A 26,029-nucleotide genomic window follows, 5' to 3' on the forward strand; every position below is an offset into this window, starting at 1 on the left:
CTTCCACCATGTATCGTTGTTCCCTTTTGTTATAAGGGTAAGCTTGGAAGTGCCTTGTTAAGTAGTACACTGCTTAAAATTTGGGCTATATAGGTTATTTTTAAGAATTATCTGGGAAGACCAGCTCAGTGGCACTTGGGGACCACGGGAAGATACAGGGTCCCCATGGGAGCAGGGGGAATAAACTCCTGGTCCCATGGGAGGGTGAGTTCTGGTGCAGTTCCTCTTGCTGGAGAAAGACGAAGCCCTGGCCCAGTTGGCTCATTTTCCAGGCAGTCCAGAGTGAATGTTCTGGATCATTTTAGGAAAATTCTACCTGCTACACCAGACTGTTACAAGAGTATTAAAACTTTCTGTTTTCAATAAAATTCACTTCTTATATATATGTGGGAAACCAAAAAATATTTCTACAAACAATTTGAGTCAGACACTGTTAGAGTGATTCAGCATTCCTAAAATTCTTTTCCTGTCTTATTTTCATTGAGAAATCTGTTTTCCAATAACTTCAAATGTAATATTCACTTTTTATTTGTTTACATTGCTACTCCTTGATAAATCCTGGTATTGAATTTGATGGTAATATTCTAATTTATGTGTTTGTTCACATCTCCGGTGCCCTCTTGGGAGGCATTACAGAGTCAAATTGGTCTTTGGAGTCAGATGGGGTGGCTTTGAATACTGACTCTGTCATCTAATAGTTACTTTGAACAAATTACTTACCCATATCCATTCCCAATTCTCCTGTCTGTAGGTGCTGTTACGCATACCTAACTTATCAATATTGTCGTAAGAATTAGAGCTAATGTATATAGTTAGCATAAGGCCTAGAGTATAGTAGACCTATTTAATTCATAGTGGTGAAATGAAAGAGGTATTTTGGAACTCAGGTACTTAAAGTCAGAATTTTGGAGGTGGAAGTAACTTAAAATTTATTTTTTCTCCTTCTTTTTTAAGATTTTATTTATTTTTAAAGAGAGCATGCAGTGCACGTGCTTGTGAGAGTAGGGGGGGTTGGGTAGAGGGAGAGAGAGAATCTTTTTTTTTTTTTTTGAAGATTTTATTTATTTATTCGACAGAGATAGAGACAGCCAGCGAGAGAGGGAACACAAGCAGGGGGAGTGGGAGAGGAAGAAGCAGACTCCTAGCGGAGGAGCCTGATGTGGGGCTCGATCCCAGGACCCTGGGATCACGCCCTGAGCCGAAGGCAGGCGCTTAACCGCTGTGCCACCCAGGCGCCCCGGGAGAGAGAGAATCTTAAGCAGACTCCACACTGAGCGTGGAGCCCAACATGGGTCCTGATCCCACAATCCTGAGATCATGACCTGAGCTGAAACCAAGAGTCAGATGCTACCTTGAGTTTTTTGAGAGAAAAACTCAACTTAATGTTGGTGTTTTTCTTTGTTTTAAGATGAATTCCTTATTTCCCAGTATGGAATGGTAAGTTTTTAGGGAAGAATTGGGCATAGAGGAGGAGAGGGCCCTTTGAGCTTGGTTTTTCAGATTTTATTTTTCTTTAAAATTTTTTAAAACACGTTGAAATTATTTCAGACTTACAAAAGAATGGCAAATACAATACAAAGAATTCTTGCATTTCATACTTTCACCCACATTCCCTAAATTTAACTTGTGTAACCACAGTACAATGATTAAAGTCAGGAAATCATTGATATCTACCGACCTTATTCAAAAGTTGCCAGTTGTCCCATTGATGTCATTTTTCTTGTTGAAGGTTTAATTCAGGTCACATATTGCATTTAGTTTTCACGTCTCCTGAGTCTCCTTTACTCTGTAATAGTTCATCTTTGTCTTTGATGCGTTCCGTGATCCTTTGAAGAGTACTAGCCGGTTATTTTGTAGAATATTCCTCTGTTGGGTGTACACAGCAGTGCTTTTTTGTCCTTCACAGTGCATCATATCAGGAGGGACATGATCTCATTTTGTCTTGTTACTTGTGATATTTATTCTGATCCCTTGGTTAAGATGGTGCCTGCCAGGTTTGTGTACTCTAAACTTACATTATCTCTTTTTACTTAAAAGTATCTCATGGGGAATAATTTTGAGGCCATGTAGATATCCTTTTTCTAGTCATATTTTTGGTCATTTTAGCATCTCTCAACGATTTTTTTTTTTAAAGATTTTATTTATTTGACAAAGAGAGACAGCCAGCGAGAGAGGGAACACAAGCAGGGGGAATGGGAGAGGAAGAAGCAGGCTCCTAGCGGAGAAGCCTGATGTGGGGCTCAATCCCAGAATGCCAGGGATGCCGGAATCATGCCCCAAGAAGAAGGCAGACGCTTAACAACTGCACCACCCAGGCACCCCTCTCTCAATGATTCTTGTCTGAAGGAATTATATTGTGTTTGCCAAATGATGATTTTTCCATTACGCCCTCTGTATTGATTGGTTGAAATTATGTAGGGAAAATCTTTCTGGGTTTTGCATTTATTTTCTTTTGTTTTAAGTCAGTGTTCAAAATATTAATTGTACCATATACATAGAAGAATATTTTTCAGTTATACATAGAAGAATATTTTTTAAGGCCAAATATTATTTTTTAAATTAGCTTTTGCTTGGAAGTTGAAATAGAGTTTTTAACAATTTGTGTCAATACAGGTTTTTAAAAATCTCACATGTAGCTTTTGTGCACAGAAATAATTGATTAATAATAATAATAATTAATAATTGATTTAGTAGCCTTGTACATTCAAAATCCTGGTTCTTCCTTAGACTTGTAAATCCAACATACAAATCATACTAAGTCTGTTTAATGGAGGAGCTCCAATGTAATTAAATTTCCTATAGTAAAAGTAGTCTCTGCTTTGCACAATTACTGTCTTTATGTGGGTGGTGCAAATATGGAAAGTTAAAATTTTTGCCTTATATTATTCTGTATTTTCCAAATTTTCTAAATAACCACTTCTTACTACATTAAAAATCAAGTACTATTTTCTTCTGTTGGAGGCAGTATGCCTAGTGAATAAGAATTTGGGTTCTGCAATGAGACGTTCTCCTACCTCACTGTGTTAATGGTTAGTTGACTTTTTGCTTTTGATTACCCTTCTGCAAGTGGTTGATAATAAAAGTACCTGCCTTATGGGATTATCATGAAGGATTAAATAAAATAATATATTTAAAGCACTTTGGAACAATAGCAATGCTATAGTAATATATACTCAATAGATTCTGGTATTATCATCATTAACCTTTAAAAAAATAGAAATAAATCATACGAAAAGAATCACTGACATGAACTCTTTCTGAATCATTTTGACATGAATATAGAAGACAGATTGTCCTCTCATCTACTCTTAGTTTCTTCATGCTGAAGTTGAAAGTTTAATGTGTGAAGTGCCTGGTACTTGGTGAATGCACGGTAAATGTCTCTGTTTTTCCTAAGACTCTTATCATTGACCTGTTAGCTTCTGGGTCAGGTTTTGTGGAAATTCGGTCTGGAACCCAGTCATACACTGTTCTGCAAAGGGAGTTGATCTGATTTTAAGTTTAGTCTGCCTTCCCTACCTCTTCTGGGGTACATTTTTAGTGGTATTTTTTGAGTCTTGGCTTGAGCTAAACCAGTATCTCTCTAGAACATCTTGCTGCTGACTAAAAACATTTTTTTTTTTTTAGATTTCTTGGTGTATTATTAGTGTTTTTAAATTTATGCCTTCTGTTTTTGGGCTTAGGACTTTTTCTGTCTTAAAACATGTCAATTCAACATTTATACATTTTATTTAATGTTACAGATTTCCTCGTAAAGTTTAACAGAAATCCCCAAACCCAGAAAAAAAGTTTATTTTTACCTAGAAACTCTAGAGGGGGGCTGGGTCTGCCATATAAATCATACTGCATAAGGGTATTTCGTGGCATCTCTTTTACCTAGTGCATATTTTTATTTCTCCAGAGGTATATGTTGTTATACTAGCCAACATATACATTTCTGGGGGGAGACATTGTTCTAAGGCCTTTGTATTTATTCATTTAATCAGTAAAACAACTCTATGACAAAGGTACCACTATTATTATGCCCAGATGAAGAAACTGAGGCTTAGAGTGGAACAGCTTGCCCTAGATTTCATAGAGGCTAAGCTGGAATTTTAATAGAGACATGCTTACTAAAGCCTGTGCTCTCAAGTATTAAGCACTGTTAAATACTAAGCTGCCTCGTGACAGATTCCTGTTACCTTTGTGGCCCAGATGCACAGATTTGTAATTAAAGATAAAGGAAACACAAAGTTTTGTTGTTAGAAGGGCACTGGGAAGGGAGACTCTCTATATGTGGATGTGGTTTCTTTTTTTGTAATATTGCTCTTTTTTATTTCTTTTTGGAAAACTAGGTAATTAGTGAAATAAAGGAAAACTTAAAATATGATTTTCTTAGTAAATTAATTTTTTCCCATTAACCTTTGAATTTCTGGAGGCCAGAGGTTAATGAGTTGCTACTTAATAGATAACTGTTATTGAAATTGACTTTAAACTTTATATCTTTCTTTTTTTAAAGATTTATTTATTTATTTTAGAAAGAGAGAGAAAGAGAGCACGCGCACATGTGTGCACACCCGCGCGCCCCTAAGTAGGGAGAAGGAGCAGAGGGAGTGTGAAAGGGAGAGAATCTCAAGCAGATTCCCCGATGAGCTCGGAGCCCAACATGGGGTTGGATCTCAGGACCCTGAGGTCATGCCTTGAGTGAGATCAAGACTCAGACACCTAACCGACTGAGCCACCCAGGTGCCTCTGAACTTTAGATCATTTTTCAACTGAAACATAAGAGAATGCCATTTATCATGTCACTTTTAGTACTTTGCTCTTTTTATCTTTCTTTTTGTGAAATACAATGTAACAGCAACTTTATTATTATTATTTTTTGTTCTGGCTAGAGCCCCAGAGGCCCATTAATTGGGTTTTCTTAATTTCTTCACTTCAGTTTATAGATTATTAGTTTTGTCTTGGCCTTGTTCATGTGCACATCAGTGTATATATCTACCTACAAAACTCTGGATTTCTGATTACATTAAGAATTTTTGCTAAGTCAAAAGAAAACTAAGGAAAAGGAAACTTTTTTTAAGATTTATTTTCTATTTTTTAGGGAATCTCTACACCAAACATGGGGCTTGAACTCAGAACCCTGAGATCAAGAGTTACATGCTCTGTGACTGAGCCAGCCAGGCACTCAGTGGAAACTTCTTTTGAAGAGGGTTTTTGATTCTTTTAGACCAAACTCAGCATTTGAATGTCTTAAATCTTAAGAATTATTTTCCTATATTAAGAACATATAGTTTTGACACTTTGTTGCACGACTCTTTTCTTTTTTAAGTATTTACATTTTCCAAAGGTGGTATTGTTCTGCTTTAAATATAGGCAACATTTCAACTTTTATACATATATAGAGAGAGATTTAGATTGATATATTTATTTTAGAGTTTAATTTATATATATATATATATATCTCTTTTTAAAGATTTATTTATTTATTTTAGAGAGAGAGTGCACATGTACGTTAGTGGAGTGAGGGGCAGAGGGAGAGAATCTTTCAATCAGACTCCCCGCTGAGTGCGAAGCCCTACATGGCTTGATCCCAAGACCCATGAGATCATGACCTGAGCTGAAACCAAGAGTCAGACACTTAACTGACTGAGCCTCCCAGGTACTCTGCTTTCTGTATTAATGAGCACATCATAAAGGCCTGACAGCCTCAGCAGGTCGTTACCTTGCTTTCATATCAGTGTTTATCAGCAGAATTAGAATTTTCTATTTCTATTTTAATTTTGTAATCCTTGCATGTTTTGAATACCCAGATAAACAATCCTGGTTCCCTTTTATTACATGTGTTTTGGGCACTTTATCTAATTTTTTTTTTAATTTGAGAGAGAGGTGCGTGAATGTGCGCATGAACAATCTGGGGCGGGGAGGCAGAGAGACAAGCAGACTCCCTGCTGAGCAGGGAGCCTGACTCAGCTTGGGGCCGATCCCAGGACCCTGAGGTCATGACCTGAGCTGAAGGCAGACGCTTGACTGACTGAGCCATCCAGGTGCCCTTAAATTATTTAACTAAATCTGTAAGATAATCCAGAAAGGTAGGTAGTTTTATCACTATTTTGTGGTTCTGAGATTTGGAGGAGTTGAGTGGTGCTCAGGCTCTCATAGCGTGGTGACAGCAGAGTAGGAATTGGAAGCTAGGTCTTTGTGGTGTCTTCACTGCTAGACCATAATTTCTCTTTGGCAGCCTGTATTTTCTTTGCCATTCCATGGTTCACCAGTGGTGCACTTAAAGACAATTCTTTATTGCTTTGCCCAGCATCATCTGCACATTGATTCAGGGGGTTCCACTGATCTTTTATAAGTATATGTAAGTGACAGGAAACAATTTAGACAGCATTTTCACCAAGGTAGTCATCTTCTGATGGTTAAAAAAGAATGTATAGCTATCATATATGGATAATCAGACCAGTGGGTTTGGAAAAAATAAGCGTGGAAAAGTAAAGGCATACTAGAAACTTTGTTCTGATGAGTGAGTCTAACAATGACTTTATTTTTTTATTTTATTTTAAGTAGGCTCCATGCCCACATGGGACTTGAATTCATGACCCTGAGATCAAGAGTCGCATGCCCTACCAAACTGAGCCAGCCAAGCACCCCTAATAATGATTTTAAATTAAAGAAGACTAACTCACACACAAAAATCCATTCCACTAGATTCAGTCCAAACGTGAGAAATAAAACAATAAAGCTTTTGTTTTCTTATGGGAGAATATCTTCCTAGCATTGCTGTAGGCAAAGATTTCTTAAATTGGACATTAAAAAAAAGATTAATGTTAAAGAAAAATGGCATTAATTGGAAAATATTGAAAATTAAAACTTCCAAGAACATTGCTAGGAGATTAAAAAGGCAAGCCACAGAGTGGGAGAAGATATCTGTAATATGTATAGATGACAGGATAGTATCTAGAATATGTGAATACGTTCTAGACACAAGAAAGAAAAGACAGACTGGTACTAAAGTGAGCAGAAGTCTTGAATAGACATCCCGAAGAAAGCTGTCTAAATGGCTGATAAATTTGAAACAGTGCTCAGTCTTAACAGCCATCAGGGAAAATCGAATTGATACTATAATGACATACCACCACACAGGCGTAAGAATGGTTAAAAGGAAAAGATTGACAACATAAAGTGCTAACAAGGATGTGTAATTGTGGAATTCTCATACACTGCTGTTTGGAGTATAAAATTTTATAATTGCTTTGAAAATCTGTTGGTGGGCCGCCTGGGTGGCTCAGTCGGTTGGGCGTCTGACTCTTGGTTTCGGCTCAGGTCGTATCTCAGAGTCGTGGGATCGTGGGATGGAGCCCTGCGTCCTCCAGCTCCTTGCTCAGCAGGGAGTCTGCTTGAGGATTCTTTCCCTCTGCCTCTCACCCAAATCACTTGCTCTCTCTCTCTAAGGTAAATAAATAAATCTTAAAAAAAAAAGAGAGAGAGAGAGGGAGAAAATCTGTTATCTACTCAAGCTGAATATGTGCTACTCTGTGACCCCACAGTTCTCCTCCGCATGCATTCAGAAATAGACATAGATACAAGTATTCTTAGGAGCGCTAATTGTAATGGCCCTGTGCTGGACACAACCCAAACTCATGTCAGCAGCAACATGGGTAAATATGTTGTGGTATATTCATGCAATAGCATACCATAAACGAGAATGAATCAGCTTTTGTATTATGTAATAAAATAAATGAATCTCACAAAAATAATGATGAATAGAAGATGCAACTCACAAAAGGTCATGTACTATATGATCTCATTTAATATAGTTCAGAAATAGGTAGAACATACCTGTAGCATTAGGAAGCAGAGTTGTGGTTACCTGTGACGGTGATAGTGGCTAATGAAGTCTGAGGGGGTTCTCGTGTGCTGGTGATATTCCAACACTTGATTTGGGTGTTGGTTACACAGATGTGTTTACTTTGTGAAATTCATCAGATTTTACATTGTTGTGATTTGTGTACTTCTTTGTATGTATATTATACTTCAGTAAAAATTTTCTGAAGGGGGTTAGAACTTAAATGGCTTTACTTCCTATAACTTATTTAACTACGATGTTATCATTGGAAATCAGACCACGTCCGGCTTAAATACACTGTTTCAGAAGTATTTTCTTCTTTTCAATAGGAAGGGTTTTTTCTTCTTCTCACATTCTTACTTTCCCTAAGAAGTTAATAGTTGTTAAGCTTGTTCAACTGTGTTCAAACAGCATTATCCTATTCAGTGCTTATAATAAGAATCTGTTATAACAAGAAGGAAAATCATCGGAATTAGTTTCAAGTAGACTGAATGGAGTCATTCCAGGGTCCATGTCAGCAGGGCCTTGAGGAGAAATAAAGTTGGGAATTTGAGTGGGTATTACTTACTTCTACCTACCTCAAAATTGAAATAAACTAGAAACTCACTTGAGGCTGACTTATGTGTGCTCCACAGTTGGTCATCTGAAGAACTGGTCTTCTCATGAATGAAATTATTGAGTAAAACTATATATTCTTGGTTACTTACAGACCTCTTATTTCTCCTGGTGACTTTGGTGTAAGCCAAAGAGCAACAGACTACAGCAGGTCAAATCTGGCCTGCTACACCTTTTTGTTAAGTTTGATTGGAGCAAAGCAATGCTCATGGTTTATTATCTATAGCTGCTTTTTGTTGCACTGTGTGGCCCACAAAGCTAAAATATTTACTCTCTGGCCCTTTTCAGAGAAAGTTTCCCAACCCCTGGTCTAAGACAATATTGATTATGGCCATATAGTTCTGTGTTTATGTTGTTTCACCTGTCTTACCCATCTATATTGGTGGAAGGAACCTTGAATTGGAGATCTGTGTAAATTGGCCTGAGGTAGGACCAGTTTAGCAAGAAGCCTGCTGTTTCCATTTTACTCTTGGTCCTGTAAGATCACCTATGAATACAGTAACCGTACATTACAGTTTGTGAGGAACAGTCCTGCTTTGCATCTTTTGTTCCAGGCTGTTATGAAATTATGATACCATTGCCTACTATTGTAATAATCACAAAATTTTAGCTGCTCCCTTTTACTTTTTATGCCCCCAGTTTGTATGATTAATTGTGTGGTCATTCTGTGTGTGACCGTTACCTTTGAGAAGGGCAGTGGGAATAGAAGAGATAGTGACAACCTATGCAGGGTGGAATTTAAGAGCTTGTGTCGGGGGTCTTCAAGACGATCTTACTGATTCAGTAGGACTCACAGGGCTCAGAAGTTGCTGTACTCATGATTCGGGTTTATTACAGTGATAAGAAACAGTAAGATAATTAAAAGCACATGAGGGGATGTCTGGAGAAAACCAGGTGCAAGCTTCAAGGTGTCCCTGCCCAGTGGAGCCACACAAGATACGTTTAATTCCCCCAGAAATGACATGTGGTGAAATGTCAATGTGTTCATAATCAGGGACACTCACCCCAGCCTGTGTGCCCAGGATTTTTGTTGGTGGTCAGTCATATAGGCATGTAGCACCATTGTGACTGACTTTGCTTGCTTACTTAAGTTCTAGAACCTCAGAGAAAGGAGATGTTCATCATAAATCACAATGTTAGCATAAACTGCTCAGACTGGTATTTGGTGCCGCCGAAGGACTCAGGCATGCCAAGACGCTCTTATCGGACAGAACTTTGCAAGGGCTCGGAGCTCAGTTCTCAGGAGCTAGCCAAGGGCTAGTCTGTAAACAGGCTGTTTTGGGGGAATGTGTAGGTTTTGAGCATCCCAGGCCTGCTGAGTTAACCCTTTCCCACACAAGGCCCTACGTGGTATTGAAGCCAGAGTTTGAACCCAGGTAAGTGATTCCAAAGTCTTTGCTCTTTCCAGAATTTTGAGTGATCTTTTATGCTGAATTGCTAATTAAAAATTCTGGCTGCATTAGATGTGGTAGATACTTGGATCATGCCCATCTATCTTGATAAATATTTCCAATAAGCTTTCTTTTTTCCTCACGAAGATAAGGAACCTGATTTGAGTGTTTTTTAAAGTAATGGTGCTAAGAATTTCTGGTTAAGTATTTTCAGCAAAGTTGATTTTGCTTTGTTTGTTAATATATTGATGTAGTTGTCATGAAGAATAGCCTATAATCACTCCTGTTATACCTAATACAATATTTAATTTAAAACCGAGAAATGTGTTACTAGGATTTAGAAAAGTGTTAGTTCACAATTAAGAATTGTCTCCTTTGTAGATGATAAGTTTGGATGAATTTATGCAGTTCTCAAGAGCATTTAACCTTTTTTTCTTTTCTTTTTCTTCAGGTATTTGTGGAAACATTAGACAAGTGTTTTGAAAATGTCTGTGAACTGGATTTAATTTTCCATGTAGACAAGGTACTTTCTGTATTGTCAAATCTTCAAAACTTTTTATCTGAGAAAAAATTGTGGTTTGTATTTCTCAAAGTAAAAATGGGTTTAGTGAATAATACTCTTTTTATTCTTTTATTTATTTAGCATAACTCATAAATTATTTTTACTATGAGCCAGGCACTGTGCTTGGTGAAGATTCAGACCCTGCCCAGAGGACCCACATCTAGAGAAGGAAACAGTGGCATTAACAAGGAGCACTGTGTTCAGTGTTAATGGGAACACAGCTGACTCTCCTGCCTTTGCCTGGGAGGGTATGAATGGAGGGAATTACATTGAAGTTGGATTTTTTAAGCATTGTAGGTATTTCACTGACAGAAATGGAGAGGATGGCTCTAGAGGCAGTGAAATAAAATACAGGCTTTGGAGGGGGGATTGGTATTGATCGGGTGGCCTAGTTTTGAAGTGCCTTTAGTGGCATGGATTTTTTTTTTAATTTTATTTATTTATTTTAGAGGGGGAGAGAGGGAGAGAGAGAATGTGTGCGAACGAGCTTGGGGAGGGAGAGGGACAAGCGGACTCCACACCCAGCGTGGAGCCCAATGTAGGGCTTGATCCCAGGACCCTGAGATCATGACCTGAGCTGAAATCCAGGGCCGGACACTCAACCAGCTGAGTCACCCAGGCGCCCAGTGCCTCGGATTTTAGACTTTGTTCTGAAGCACTTTAATATTTTTAATCAAGTGTGTATTGGCATTTATTGTTGCTTTGTTGAATATTGGTGGTTTGTAGTTGTTGTTGTTGTTGTTTTTCCAGATCATTTATTTCTACATTACGAAGAGTGGATTGGTAGGTAGGAGATTAAAGACGGGGATGTCATAGACAGTCTATTGCAGTAGTCCAGAAAGAAGTGACCTAAGGCAGTACAGTATAGATGAAAAAAGTGAATTGACAGGATATGTGATGGTCTGAAAGCTGGAGGTGAAAGGAGTGAAGGATGACTGAACTTTCTAGCCAGTATTGCTGGGTAGTGGTGATAAGGAATTTTGGAAGAAGAGAGTCCACTTTTACCATATACAGATTTTTTTCTTTATTAAGTTTATATAATGTAATAGATTGTTGTAGAATGATTAAGCCATTGAATAAAATAGTCTGAAATAATATGCTGAAAATTTTAGTAGAAAATGTGATTTTTAAAAATGAGCTTTACTGAAGTGTAATTTACACACATTAAAATTCAGCAGTTTTGAGCATACAGTTAACTAAGTGTTGGCAGATGTATAGAGTTATGTAACTGCTACCACAGTCAAGATGCAGCATAAGGAAGGAAGGCATTTTCTTATTTGTGAACCATGAAAGAATACTTTTATTATCAGCCAATCCTCTAGATCATATTTCTCATTTACTAAATTAGTTTTGAACAGAGAACTGAAGCTTGATACTTTTAAGAGTCTATTTTTAGTTTTCTACTGCTTTTCTCTAATTACTGTTTCTTACATTTTTTCACACTTACGAAGACTTCTGTTATTTTTAGGCATTAGGGTTTGCAGTATTCAAAATTATGTTTTGGTACACAATTAAAACACTTAAAAAAGGTCTTTTTAAAATGACTCTTCAGGGCGCCTGGATGACTCAGTCGGTTAAGCATCTGCCTTCGGCTCAGGTCATGATCCTAGTTTTGGGATTGAGCCCTTCGCAGGGAACCTGCTTCTCCCTATGCCCTCCCCCCCAGCTTGTGTTCACTCGCTCGCGCTCTCAAATAAATAAATAAAATCTTAAAAAAAAATAAATAAAACAACTGTTCAGAGATCATTAGCTTATGTAATCAAGCGATTTCTTAAGAAAATTGAGGAATCTCTTGTAAATGTTATAGTAAGCGTGAAGTTCTCACATTTTTCCTAGAGATTAAAAGATTTCCTTAGTAGAGAAATTAAGCCCCACTCATCGACAGCTGCCATACATGACACACAGTGTTTTTAAAACTCTTATTTTACGTTGATAGACATTCAGTTTAGAAAAATCAGAAAATGCACAAAAGTGAAAAATAAACGGAAGTCATCTTAATTGCAGAGATTGCCTAATATTAGCAGAAAAACTGAGGCATATTAAAAATTTCTAAGTTTATTTGAACAAAAATTGATTCCAATCGGGCAGTGCCAAATCAGAAGCATTTAGGAGTACTTCACCCACAGGAGCTAGGGGAGAGGCTTTTATAGAAAAGAGGCAGAAGCAAAGCAGGGGGATTATCTGATTGATTCTGACTTAAGCCGTTGTGTTATTTGGGAAAGCTGAATTGGCTATGACTGGTTGTCTTAAGGTTTTGATTTCTTACCCTTGAGTCCTTTCCAGATGTATGTTTTTGGTTTGCTTACTTAGGCTGCTAAGGTATTAGAACCACTTCTGTCTAATTGTTTAATTAACACTAGTGTTAACTTTTTAAAGCATGTGTATTTCTCAATTTTTTTTGTACAAGTGCGTGCAGAAACAAGTAAGTCTTTAAGAGAAACAGAAATAGGGTCATATAGTATGTAGTACATATAGCCTGTTCCATTCACACACTAGTGTATCACTGTTTTAAAACCTGCCAAAAGTAACTATATCTCTTCTTTCTGGCCTAAGTACTTGTTTTAATTTTTTTCAATGCAATGAGACAAAAAGCTTCAGGGTAGCAGGAGTCAGAGACCAGTCAAGTAGACTTTTCCTATGCCTACATTCTCCGTCCAGAAGAATGCTAGTCTTATTTTAAGCCCTTCTAGGAGAGTAGGATTATTTTCAACTCTGAAGCAGCCCCGGACCTTCCAGCAGTCAGAAATCTCTTAACTGGCTCAGCTCATTTTTCCTTAGGGTCTGGTACAGAATTTGTCCCACAACCCTCAGCCTGCTTTTGGACTAGATTAGTCCAAAAGTCACCCTGAAGTAATGGGGCAGCCTCCCTATGCAAAATTGGTTTGGATGTGGAGACTGAAGACGGCACACATACACCAAGAAAATCTGATCTGAAAGGTTTCTCACTCACATAAAAAGGTTTCATAAGTAATAGTAAAGTCATTTATTTGATTAAGAGAGCAAGGAAAGAGATCATAATCATTAATGAAATTATGATTTAAAAGATGGTGGAAATAATATAAATAAAATTTGATCTACCAACCTCATGATGAAAAGTGAAAGTACCAATTTAAAATAGATCTGTTATTATTCAGGACAGTAAGTATGAATTGAATGAATCTATTAAAAGAGATGATGGGTTTAAAAGGTACAGTTTATATAGGAAAGGCAGTATAAATTCTAGATTATTTCCCTTTATTGTCAGTTTTCCTAACAGTTCAGTTCCCTAATACCCATCAAAAGTGGTACTGTTGGTTTTTGGTTTTGTTTTGTTTTAGTTCCCTGTGACATAGGAATTTTAACGTACTCGATTTGTTTTAATTCACTGAAGATACTACTCTTTTGGACGCTCACATTGCCCTCTCTTTGGCCGGGGGGAGCCCCTCCAGGTTGTCTTCTGAGTCCTTTTGTCACTCCCTCCCCTCCATAGACTTTGATAGCTGTTTTGTGTTCTGGTACAACTAAATGTTGGGGACCCATTGTCTTCATTTCCTACTCTAGGAATGTTACCAGCCATTCCTTCTAGGAGCCCTGATTCCTTTTAGTGGGAAACGGTATATGGAAACCACAGTCTGGAGGTGGTCATAATTATGAGGCTGGTCATTGTTTCTAGGCCTTTTCTTTGAACAGAGCAGAAACATGTGTTTTCTGTCCAGCCCTGAGTCAGCTATTTGTTCAAGGAACCCTGGTTCTTTTTCACGGACAATGATGTTTAGAAATGACAAGTGGAGAAAGGGGATCCCTCCTACATTGTTGGTGGGAATGCAAGTTGGTACAGCCACTATGGAAAACAGTGTGGAGGTCCCTTAAAAAGTTAAAAATTGAACTACCCTATGACCCAGCCATTGCACTACTGGGTGTTTACCCCAAAGATACAGACGTAGTAAAGAGAAGGGCCATATGCACCCCAATGTTCATAGCTGCATTGTCCACAATAGCCAAATCATGGAAGGAGCCGAGATGCCCTTCAACAGATGACTGGATTAAGAAGCTGTGGTCCATATATACAATGGAATATTACTCAGCTATCAGAAAGAACGAATTCTCAACATTTGCTGCAACATGGACGGCACTGGAGGAGATAATGCTAAGTGAAATAAGTCAAGCAGAGAAAGACAATTATCATATGATTTCTCTCATCTATGGAACATAAGAACTAGGAGGATCGGTAGGGGAAGAAAGGGATAAAGAAAAGGGGGGTAATCAGAAGGGGGAATGAAACATGAGAGACTATGGACTATGAGAAACAAACTGAAGACTTCAGAGGGGAGGGGGTGGGGGAATGGGATAGACTGGTGATGGGTAGTAAGGAGGGCACGTATTGCATGGTGCACTGGGTGTTATACGCAACTAATGAAGCATCGAACTTTACATCGGAATCCGGGGATGTACTGTATGGTGATTAACATAATATAATAAAAAAAAATCATTAAAAAAAAATGACAATCTCAGTACCATGTTTGCTCATTGCTACCAGGATAATATTATTCCTGGTTCTCTGAACCAAGCTAGGAAATAGATGTAGGTGTGTGTGTGTGTGTGCACACAGTAACCTATAGCACCCTGTAACCTATTTCTCTATCTGTATATATTTAAAAAATCATTCAGTTCTTCATAATACCTCAGAATGTAGTGTAACACTACAGAATTTATTCTAGCCTTCTCCTTTTCCGTATTTGCAACTTGCTACTCTGACAGTGAAAGATTATTCTAATTATTCTCACTCTTACTGTTCTCATTAATCCTGATGCATTTATTTATTTGCTCAGTTCTTTCTTGTTTTAACCAAACTCCTAGCTGGGCTATTGGAAAGCTAAATCTCAGACATGCCAGTCTCCACTCTGCCTGCCAGCACCAGCCAAAAGCTTGGCTCCAGACACGCCAGCCCCTGTCCTCATCGACTAAGCAGTTTGTTAGAAAGTCAATTCTGATAAAAATTTGCAATGAATAAAGTATTACAAAAAACATTCCAGATGATTTGAAAAACAACTCAGTAGGATTTCTAGAAGTGGCAAAAAAATGTCAAAATGGAAAATTCCCGTGGATGAATATGTATATAAATGTAGATTACACATAGCTGAGTAAAAGGAAAGCTAGAACATGTTGTCCATAATGGAACATAAAAAGACAAGAAAGAGTGAAAATATGGAAGATGGTTTACAGATCAAGGAAGATAGAGCAAGTAAGGTCTAATGAACATTTATTCTTAGTTTCAGAAGAAGAGGAGAGAAAGAACAAGGCATATTCATAATACCTGGGTAGCTAATGGCTGGGAATTTGCCAGAATTAAAGAGAGATACCAATCCACAGGTAACAGAATCACAAGCAGAATAAATAAAAATAAATTTACATTTAGGCTAATGATAGTACAATTGAAGAGCAGAGAAAGAGCTCTTAAAATCATCCAGAAATAAAAGAAACATTACCATCACAAGAGCAGTGATTAAATTGGGAAATGATTTCTCAACAGCAGCCACAGAAATTAGAAGACCTAGTGTTGAAAGAAAATAACTGCCCAACTGTAATTCTCAAGTCAAAAAAATATCTTAAAAGAATTGTCAGAGAAAAATAATGAGAGAATTTGCTACCAGCCAGCCTAAAGGAAATTCTAAAAGAAGGTACGTTACACAGAAGGAAATGTGAGATATAAGAAGGAATGAGTTTAAAGAAGGAAGAACAAAGAAAGATGTAAATTTGTGGGTAAGGATAAAAGAACATTGACTATTAAAGTATTTGTGGGATTAATATGAAAAGAATTTGTGGTACTAAAATACAAGTCACTAATAACACAGAAACCAGGAAGGGGAAAAAGGGAGTTGGAGTATCCTCAGATCTTTTAATGAGCAGCTCTGACTTTTATAATAAGCAGCTTTTAAAAAGGATTTCTTGATACTCAGCCCGGAATACAGAGTAGAAAGTAGAACAGCTTTCTATTTTTTAAATCAGACTTGAATATTTTGAATTTTCAGATTTTGAGACATTCATATTCAGTGTTAGTAAACAATGCATTGTGTACCAAAATAGATTTACTCTTACCTATTACTTTGAATTACTATATTCCTGTTGCTTTTCATTGGTCAACAATTAACAGCCGTCTTCATTATTAGTAATATGTTATATACTTTCCCTTTCTACTTTTGTCTTGAAAATTGTATCAAAATTTTGATAGGCTAACAAAATATACTCCTAATTCCTTTCAGAATTATTTTCAAAAATGTCGTACTTTAGGATTTTCTTTCATGATATATATATGGATATGTTGATACGTTACAGTGATATATCATTTTGACAGCATATTATGCAAGAAACCAGTAGTTTGGGGGGAATAGTACTTTAGTAGCAGAACCTGGTCAACTGACTCAGTCTCAAGATAATATTAACCAGATGACTCTAAAACTGATTATTTTCTTATCAAATACTTTCTTAAGGTTAGTAACATTATCAACTCAAAGTTTTAATTTGTATAACATTTTGATTTGTCAGATATTTTGTTGGAGAATAATTATAGCAACTTTTAAAAAGATTTTTAGATTTAATGAAATTGTGATAAATATCTTTTGACAGGACATATTTCTGAAGCTAAGCTGTTTTTTTTTTCTTTAATGTTGGCGGTGACACCAGTAAACCCCCAAAACATTCATTTTTTTACTTAAGTGTTTTCATTATAACTTTTATTTTATTTAGCAACCCATGTGGGGCTAAAAATGATGAGAAAATACCATATTTCACTGGCTCTAAAATTGCAGCTTTCTCTCACCTTGTAACACTTTTGAGATTGGGATTCATTTTACATTCTATAGCTTGTCATAATTTAATTGGCAATGTTTTTCCTTTGCAGCAGTATGTAAAATAATAGGTTTTTAAATGATCAGTTGTAGCTTAGATTTGAAGAAATACCAGAATGTGAAGAGAGATCTATTTACAACAATTAGAATTATAAATACAGGTATTTATAGATTACTTTAGGTACATTGTTTAAAATTTTTATTAGCAAATATGTATTAAAATTTTAATTATCAAAGTAGTAACAACACGACCCACAGAAGTACATAAATTGAAATTTTCCAACATAATTTAAAATAGTCGGTCATTGGGGGACCAGGATGGCTCAGTCAGTTAAGTGTCCAACTCTTGATGTCAGCTCAGGTCTTGATCTCAGGGTCCTGAGATGGAGCCCCCTGTTGGGAAGCCACGCTCAGCAGGGAGTCTGCTTGAGATTCTCTCCATCTCCCTCTATCTCTCCCCTCACTCTCGCTCACTCGTTTTCTCAAATAAATCTAAACACACACACAAACAGCAAGAACCTGTGTTGAAACAAAATAGTTGATCATTTCATCATAAGTGGCTACTCTTAATAATTAAAAAATGATGTCTTGGGCACCTGGGTGGTGCATTCGATTGAGCATCTCACTCTTGGTTTCGGCTGGGATAGCGGTCTCAGGGGCGTGGGATCCTGCCCTGCGTGGGGCTCTGCACTCAGTGCTTGGGATTCTCACTTCCTCTCCCTCTGTCTCTCCCGCTTGTGTGTGCATTTGCACACTCTCTCTCTATCCCTAAGATAAATAAATAAATCTTCTTAGAAAGTCATGTCTTACAATATCTTTTTGCTGCAAGCAGAGGTAAAGGTGTTCTTGCAAAACACATTTTACAAAATATTTATTGAGTGCTTAACATTCTGGAGGGTTATATGAAGAATATGCCCTTATCCCATTCCTCAAGTAGTTTGTAGTTATTTTAGGAGGATAGGTGATATCTGTCTGTCTGTGTCTGTGTCTCTGTTTGACAGACATACAACCATTAAAGAACATTACACTATTATCCATAGTAAAATATTTTATTATTTTAAAATTACAATAATAATACTTATCTTTCTTCAGAAACAAAGAAGTCAAGCTATACTGAAGATTATATGATTAAACATTAAATTTCCTCTTACCTTGTCCCCCTCCACTCAGCCCCATCCTACACTGTTTCCCTAAAGTAATTTCTTTTAATAGTTTGGCTAGATAGGTTTCTAGACTTTTTTCCTATATGTTTTCAAAGATCTGCATAGTTCTCTTGGTTTAGTGAGTGATGGAGTTTGTTTTTATTTTGCACAGTGTGCTCTGCCTGGCTTTATTCACATCACCTGTCTTTAGATGAATCCTGTCAATACATACATACCAGCTTTATTCTTAGGTGAAGATTAAACAGAGTGATGTGCCATATTTTACTTGACTACCCCTCTAGTCAGATATTAATATAGTCAAAATAAAAAATACTTGGTGCAGAGGACTTCATTTCTAACATAAGTTATAGCAAAGTAGCTTTTATGCTCTGCAAACAAGTGCCTGACAATAGAAAGAAATCTATATAATTTGACCTCCTTTCCTTTCTTTATCCTTTTTTATGTTTGCTTCAGTCTAGTAGAGGGCTTGTTCCTGTTAAAAAGTGAAATGTGTTTGCTTTAGTCTTCATTTTACTCTCCAGTGATTACATATGCTTTATTCAACCAAGATGCTGCTATCTGTAAGCACTTTATTTAAGTATGTAATAGACATGTGTGATGAGCACTGGGTAATGTCTGGAAGAGTTGAATCACTATATTGTATGCCTGAAACTAATATTATACTGTATGTTAACTAATTGGAATTTAAATAAAACTTTAAAAAATATTTAATAAACATGGTTTACTACTGAGGTAGTGAACATCACTAAAAAAAAAACCCCACTGGTTCTTTAACTTTTGAATTTTGAAATAATTGAGATAAATAATTTTGAAGAAAAAATTGTATATAATATTAATTAGATACCCACAATTTGCAATATATTTTATAAATAATAATAAAATAATATAGAGACCATTTAATCTTAAATAAGTTAGAGTAGTACGAGGCAAAAGTCTCCAAGTTCTGCACTGACACATATATGAGATAGAATTTTTACAAAATATTTAAATGCATGAAAGTGCAGCCACTCTGAAAAACAGTATGGAGGTTCCTCAAAAAGTTAAAAAAGAACTACCCTCTGACCCAGCAATTGCACTACTCGGTATTTACCCAAAGGATACAAAAATACTGATTAAAAGGGGCACAGGCACCGAGCTGTTTATAGCAGCATTATCAACAATAGCCAAACTATGGAAAGAGCCCGTGTCCATCAATGGATGAATGGATCAAGAAGATATGGCATAAATACAAGGGAATATTACTCGGCCATCAAAGACAATGAAATCTTGCCATTTGCAATGGTGTGGATGCAGCTAGAGAGTATTATGCTAAGTGAAATAAGTCAGAGAAAGACAAATACCATATGATTTTACTCATATGTGGAATTTAAGAAACAAAACAGATGGACATAGGAGAAAGAAAAAGAGGGAGGCAAACCATAAGAGGCTCTTAACTATAGAGAACTAACAGGCCTGCTGGAGGGGAGGTAGATAGGGGGATGGATATTAAGGAGGGCACTTGTGATAAGCACTTGCTGTTACATGTAAGTGATGAATCACTGAATTCTACTCCCAAAACCAGTATTACACTATATGTTAACTAACTAGAATTTAAATAAAAACTTGAAACATTAAAAAAATAAATGCATGGAAAAAGTGGCATTCTCGTTTTATCACTAATAAATATTCAACACCTTTGTGCTGCCTCTTAAATAACTTGAATAAATGCATGACTGTAGTCTTTAATATTATTCTTCTGAATGACTGCATGGTCTCTCTCTTATTTTTGCCAAGCTTTTTTTTTTTTTTAATATATGCACATGCTCAGCGTTTTCAGAACAAAAACTATGAAGTGAAAGACAAGTCTCTATTCTTCCTCAGTCCCCCAGTTTCATTTTTTAGGTAACTGCTATACTTTAAAAATATTTGCAGAAAATTAAAACAACAGTGAAATACCACCTGTTAGAATGGCCAAAATCCTGAACACTGACAACACCTAGTGCTGGCAAGGAACTTTTGATTCATTGCTGGTGGGCATGCAAAATGGTACAGCCACTTTGGAAGACAGTATGGTGGTTTCTGACAAAACTAAACATGTTCTTACTATACAAGCCAGCAATCATGCTCCTTGGTGTTTCCCCAAAGGAGTTGAAAACAAGTCTACAAAAGAACCTGCACACACATGTTTATAGCAGCTTTTTTCATAATTGCACATACTTGGAGACAACCAAGATGTCCTTCAGTAGATAAATGGCTAAAAAGTATTTGTGTGTCTTTCCAGGAACTTTCTGGGTATATCTAAGTGTGCCTGTGTATGTAATTTTTTTGTAAACCTCAGTGTGACCATATTATAGATATCATTCTGTCCCATTCATTTTTGATCTAATAATCTATATCGCTGAGGAATCTGTAGATGTCTCATTTTTAAGAGTGGTGATTAATAGTGTACATTCTGAGAAGCACACTTTTTTTTTTAAGATTTATTTATTGTTTGGAGTGGGGGCTGAGGTAGAGAAGCAGACTCCCCGCTGAACTGATCGTGGTGCCCCAAACAGACTCTTAACTATAAAGAACAAGCTGATGGTCACCAGAGGGAAGGTGGGTAGGGGGATGGGGAAAACAGGTGATGGGAATTGAGGAGTGCACTTGGGATGAGCCCCAGCTGTTCTAAGTAAAGTGTTGAATCACTATATTGTATACCTGAAACTAATATTATACTGTATGCTAACTGGAATTTGAATAAAAATGTAAAACAAATAGTGTAGATTCACCATTTCACAGTTGCGTGTTTTTGTTTCTTTACTCTTACCAACACAGTTTCATCGATCATTGTTGTCCATAAATCTGGCACAAGTATGTTTTATTTAAGTAACTCACACTCTTATTTTCTGCTGCCTCTTTCAGTCCATTCTTTATTCTCTTGTAGATCTGTGACTTTAGTGTATATTACATGATCTCATTTGTGTAAATTAGACATACATTTACACACACATAACAAGTATATGCATAAGAAGTTTTCATGAAGGATATGCACGTTTCCCTTGCTGTCCAAAAAGTAGAGTGTTCCCCTGAAACATTTTGTAAGCCAGAGTGGCTCAAAGCAAAGAAGCAATTACCCTTTCATAGAAGTGAAAATTCTCTTTGGATTTCTTTCCATTAGCAAAAGCAGGTGTGAATGTAGGTCTTTTTTAAAAGTGAAGCCTGTAAGGGGAACTTTTGGAAAGTGGGGGAAACCTGTTTAAGATACAATTAACTGCAATTAACTTTGAATAGAGGGACCTAGTAACAGAAGTAGAGGGTGGTGGAGACTTACTCTTCATGTTTAAGTTTCTGTATAGCATGAACTTTTAACTATTTGCTTATATTGTGATTTTAAAAAATAATAATGAAATTAGAGGTTGTGGTTTATGTCCGTAAGAAGCTATGTGGTTGGGTGGATAGGGCATATATCCTAACAAAACAAACAGAAAAGCAAAAATACATTACTAATGTGGTATTTGCTATTTTTAAAAAACACTAAATACCTATAAAATTCAAGTAAAGGGGATAAAAACCCATTGAACCCTTCCTTATGTTAGGTGAACATCAAAGCAATTTAGTAGATGAGTTATATAGCAAGCATAATGTCATCTTTTATTTCTGTTAAAATCTGTTTTAGGTAAGGGGCGCCTGGGTGGCTCAGTTGGTTAAACGTCTGACTCCTGATTTCAGCTCATGCCATGAGATCCAGCCCTGTGTTGGCTCCTTGCTGGGTGTGGAGACTGTTTGAGATTCTCTCTCTCCCTCTCCCTCTGCCCACCCACCTCTTGCACACTCTCTCTTAAAGAAAAAAAAATCTGTTTTAGGTAAAAATTATAAAACAAAATACTAGAATATGCCAGCCATATGTGTTAGGGCTAAGCAAAAGCAAGGCTTTTATCATCATCTTATAAAGGCTGCCAAAAATTCCTCCCAATTCTTGGAACATGAAGTTTTCTGTCATTGGACAGCTTCTAAATGATCCCTCCATACCTTATCTGAATACCATGACCTTGATAATGTTAGACTCTTCTCCCAATTAATTCTTGTTCCTATACTGTTAACCTGGAATTTCTACATAATGTATAGTACCTCCTCACCTAGAATATATTCTTTAGGCATTTATTATATTTCTAATAAATGAGATTCTGCTTAAGGATTTAGTACACAGGCTCTCATTTGTATTTTTTATCTTCTCTAGATTTCTGAATTTGCCTTCGTAGGAGTTATTTTTACTTTGAGGACAAATTTACTAGTCCTAGTCCTTATTAAATTGACATATGTTCTTAGAATTTCTTGAGTATGACCCACATTTGCAGGCTACTCATTTTAATACCTCTAACCTTGGTAGACATTTCTATAATACTGAAGTCTATGACTTCCACTAATCTGCATGTGTTTCTGAGATACTTCTGGAAAGGTAGTAGTAAATGTATAAGCATGAGCAAAGTGGGGTTGGTGAAGTTGCTTTGCTTTTATCAGCATTACAAATTGTGCTTTCTCATGAGAATTTGTTTTAAAAAGAAGAGGGGAAGTTCCATTGCTAAAACAAGTTTTAACGAATCCGTCCATTGGCCATGGGCTACCTTTCTGAACACTTTTCCTCCATACGATACCTGTTAGCTATTGTAGAGTAATTCTATTTTATCATCCAATCACCTTCTTGACCTTTAATTAAATCTTCATAGATGATGACTAAAAACTAATTTGCTGTATCAGTTTCATGTATTATTAACAGAAGAAAGCAAGGAAGAGGACTTGGGTCACTCAGACTTAGGTTTTAATTGTTCGTTTGCTACATACTAGTTCATGTGTCTTGCGCGAGCTTGTTTATTCTCTCAACTGTAACAGAGGTTAATGTGAGAATTAAATACCATAAGTGCAGCACCGAAACATCGTTTTAATAAGTGGTAAGTAGTCGCAAAAGGGATAGCAGTTAGAAGTGATGATATTTAGCACTAGTTTTTAAAACAATTGTGGCTTCTGGTTTTGTTTGCTAGGAAAAGTAATTTTTATAATTCTTTAATTCTTTCTTCAAGAGTTGTACATGAGGTGACCATCTTTCCAAAATGAAAAATTAGTAAATAATGATAGGATTTAAAAATCATGAATACAGTTGCATGCAGTCTTATAAAGGAATGAAAATCTAATTATATAATTATATATTTAACCAAAACCAGTTTTTGTTTAAAATAAAATTACTTGGCGCACCTGGGTGGCTCAGTCGGTTAAGTGGCCAACTCTTGATTTTGGCTCCTGTCATGATCTCAGGGTCATGGGATGGAGCCGTGTCTGGCTCCGCCCTTAGCAGGGAGTCGGCTTGGAATTCTCTCTCTCCCTCTGCTCCTACCCCCATGCTCATGCTTTCTTTCTCTCTCTCTCAAATAAATAAATCTTAAAATTACTCTATAATATCTTTTAGGTACTATGCTACATACTTTGCATGAATTTTTTAATTCTTATGATGACTATGAGGTGTCTATACTATTTTTATCTCTATTTTACAGATGAGGTAACAGGTGTATGTGTGCCAAAAGGCGTACAGCTAATAAGTGGTAGAGTCAGTATTCATACCTGATTTCAAAGTCTCCATTCTTTATACCACCACATTGTTTTTTAAAAATTATAACAAAGTATGCTATTCTATGATACCCTAATTCAGCTTTGAGTTGGTGATTTTTGATTCAGTAACTACCTGTGAAAAGACACGTGGATTATATTTTTTCCCCAGTGGAAGATGCTATTTTTCGTCATTGTAAGATATATATTTGATGATTAAAAATATCTAAGTATTACATATATGGAGGTATTTGAGACAAAACCATTACTAAAATACCTACAATAATAAGAAATTTTACTTTATTTCAATCGGGCTTGTTACAGTGCCACAGAGCTTCATTAAATGCCTTGCGCATAAAACAACTTAATTATTGGCTAAGAATCTGGCATAAAAGGCCACTGTGGATGATTTTTTAGCATTAAACTGGTTACAGTAATAGGTAGTGTTTATTGATCGTTTACTTTGTTCTGAGCACTTCCGTGAATGACCTTATTTAATCCTCTCAACAGTCTAGGAAGGAGACACTGTTAATATCTGTTTTACAGCCTATTAAACTAAGACTTAAAGACGTTCTATAGCTGTCTCAAGCTGCATAGTAGTAGCAAACATGGATTATGAGCCCTCCAAATTATTTTTGTTTTACACTTCATACTTATGAAATAGTCACAGTAGTGTTTGAAACAAAAGCTACTGGAATGATGAAACATCTTTGTAGTGAATTTTCTTTATGGACGTGTACTATTTTTCCCTTTAGGTTCACAATATTCTTGCAGAAATGGTGATGGGGGGAATGGTATTGGAGACCAACATGAATGAGATTGTGACTCAAATTGATGCACAAAACAAACTGGAGAAATCTGAGGTAAGAATGGAAAGCGCTCTGGTTGATGGAGGTCGTACGCATGACCACAAATTATGCATGATGTGGAGCTTTCACTGTTTGTCCTTCGGTATCACCCTTTAAGTATAGCTGGTAGGCTTATTCGGTTTTCAAAAAGTGGAATATACATAGTTTAGTATGTTAAATGTTCTGTGACTACTATCTCCCTGATGGTTTTGTGTATTCTTTTTTTAGCCACGGTTGTAACTGCCTTGGGTAATAAATAATTCCAGATTCTAAACAGCTTAAAAAAGAAGTTATGTGTTTGAATAATGAAATCAGTATATGCTTTACAAAACCTTGGTAATCATCAAAGAAATCTTAGACCTGATATTTTAAAGATATATAAATTTAGTGTCACAGAACTATTTCTGGAAAAGGAAAGGAGAGGAAATGGAATTCTCATGAGGAAGTAACAAGTTTTAATTGGTGCTTTGCAAGCCTGAGTGAACACTGAAAAAAGAAATTCATTGCCTTAATCTTTTAATTCTGGATCCTTCCCAGAGGTCACTGACAAGTTGGCTACGTCGCATATTTTATACAACGATGCATGCGTTCATGGCTTTCTCTGCACTCTGTAGGAGAAAGATTTGGTTAGTTACACGTGCTGAGCTTTGTCCCGTTAAATGAGGTACATGAGGATCCACCAGCACTTCAGCTTTGAATAAAATCGTGCTTCAGAATTTTCGTGATTCTGTCCTCAAGTGTTAGGCTGAATATCTATAACAAGTACTGTAGCTGAGCCACTGGAGTTCGCATTGTTTTGGTGGTTTCTTACTACTGTAGCAGAAGTTTAGAAAGATGAATAGTTTTGACATGTCGTTGAACACTGTACTTGTTACCTTTGCTATTTATAGTCATAACTGAGATTAGAAAAATAAATTTTATTTATAATTATTAATACAAGCCCAGGTGTTTGGTTGACTTAAAGTAATTATTACTATAAAAGCAGCAAGGTATTAAAACATGCTAGCATTAATTTACAACAGGTGAGTTCTAAAGAATTTTTATCTTGTTGGCTCTTTAAATGATCCATTTAATGTAATGCTATGCTCATTGGAATTGAATGAAACACAGGATGATGGATAAATCCGAAATCTGAGGGTTAGAAACAGTTGAAACTTTCTGTAAAAACATTTTCCAGTGTTCTATTTTAAAGTAAAATAGTCCTGCATTTCCCTATATCTCAGTTTACCATCGCTATGAGTT

At 36.4% G+C, this 26,029-nt stretch overlaps 1 protein-coding gene across 4 annotated transcripts in view; it reads left to right on the forward strand.

Annotated features, from left to right (window-relative positions):
- The window catches only part of AP3S1 (adaptor related protein complex 3 subunit sigma 1), a 69,664-nt gene that overhangs the window by 35,008 nt on the left and 8,627 nt on the right, over positions 1–26,029 (forward strand). For 2 of the 4 annotated variants that reach the window (XM_034655896.1, XM_034655894.1), the window contains exons 4-5: positions 10,286–10,357; positions 24,695–24,802. In XM_034655896.1, the coding sequence (XP_034511787.1) occupies positions 10,286–10,357; positions 24,695–24,802 (180 nt within the window). The remainder of the gene's footprint in view (positions 1–10,285; positions 10,358–24,694; positions 24,803–26,029) is intronic. The other 2 variants (XM_034655897.1, XM_034655895.1) reach the window with 1 other exon arrangement.

The sequence above is a fragment of the Ailuropoda melanoleuca genome, chromosome 3, assembly GCF_002007445.2.
Source record: "Ailuropoda melanoleuca isolate Jingjing chromosome 3, ASM200744v2, whole genome shotgun sequence".
Taxonomy (NCBI): Eukaryota; Metazoa; Chordata; class Mammalia; order Carnivora; family Ursidae; genus Ailuropoda; species Ailuropoda melanoleuca.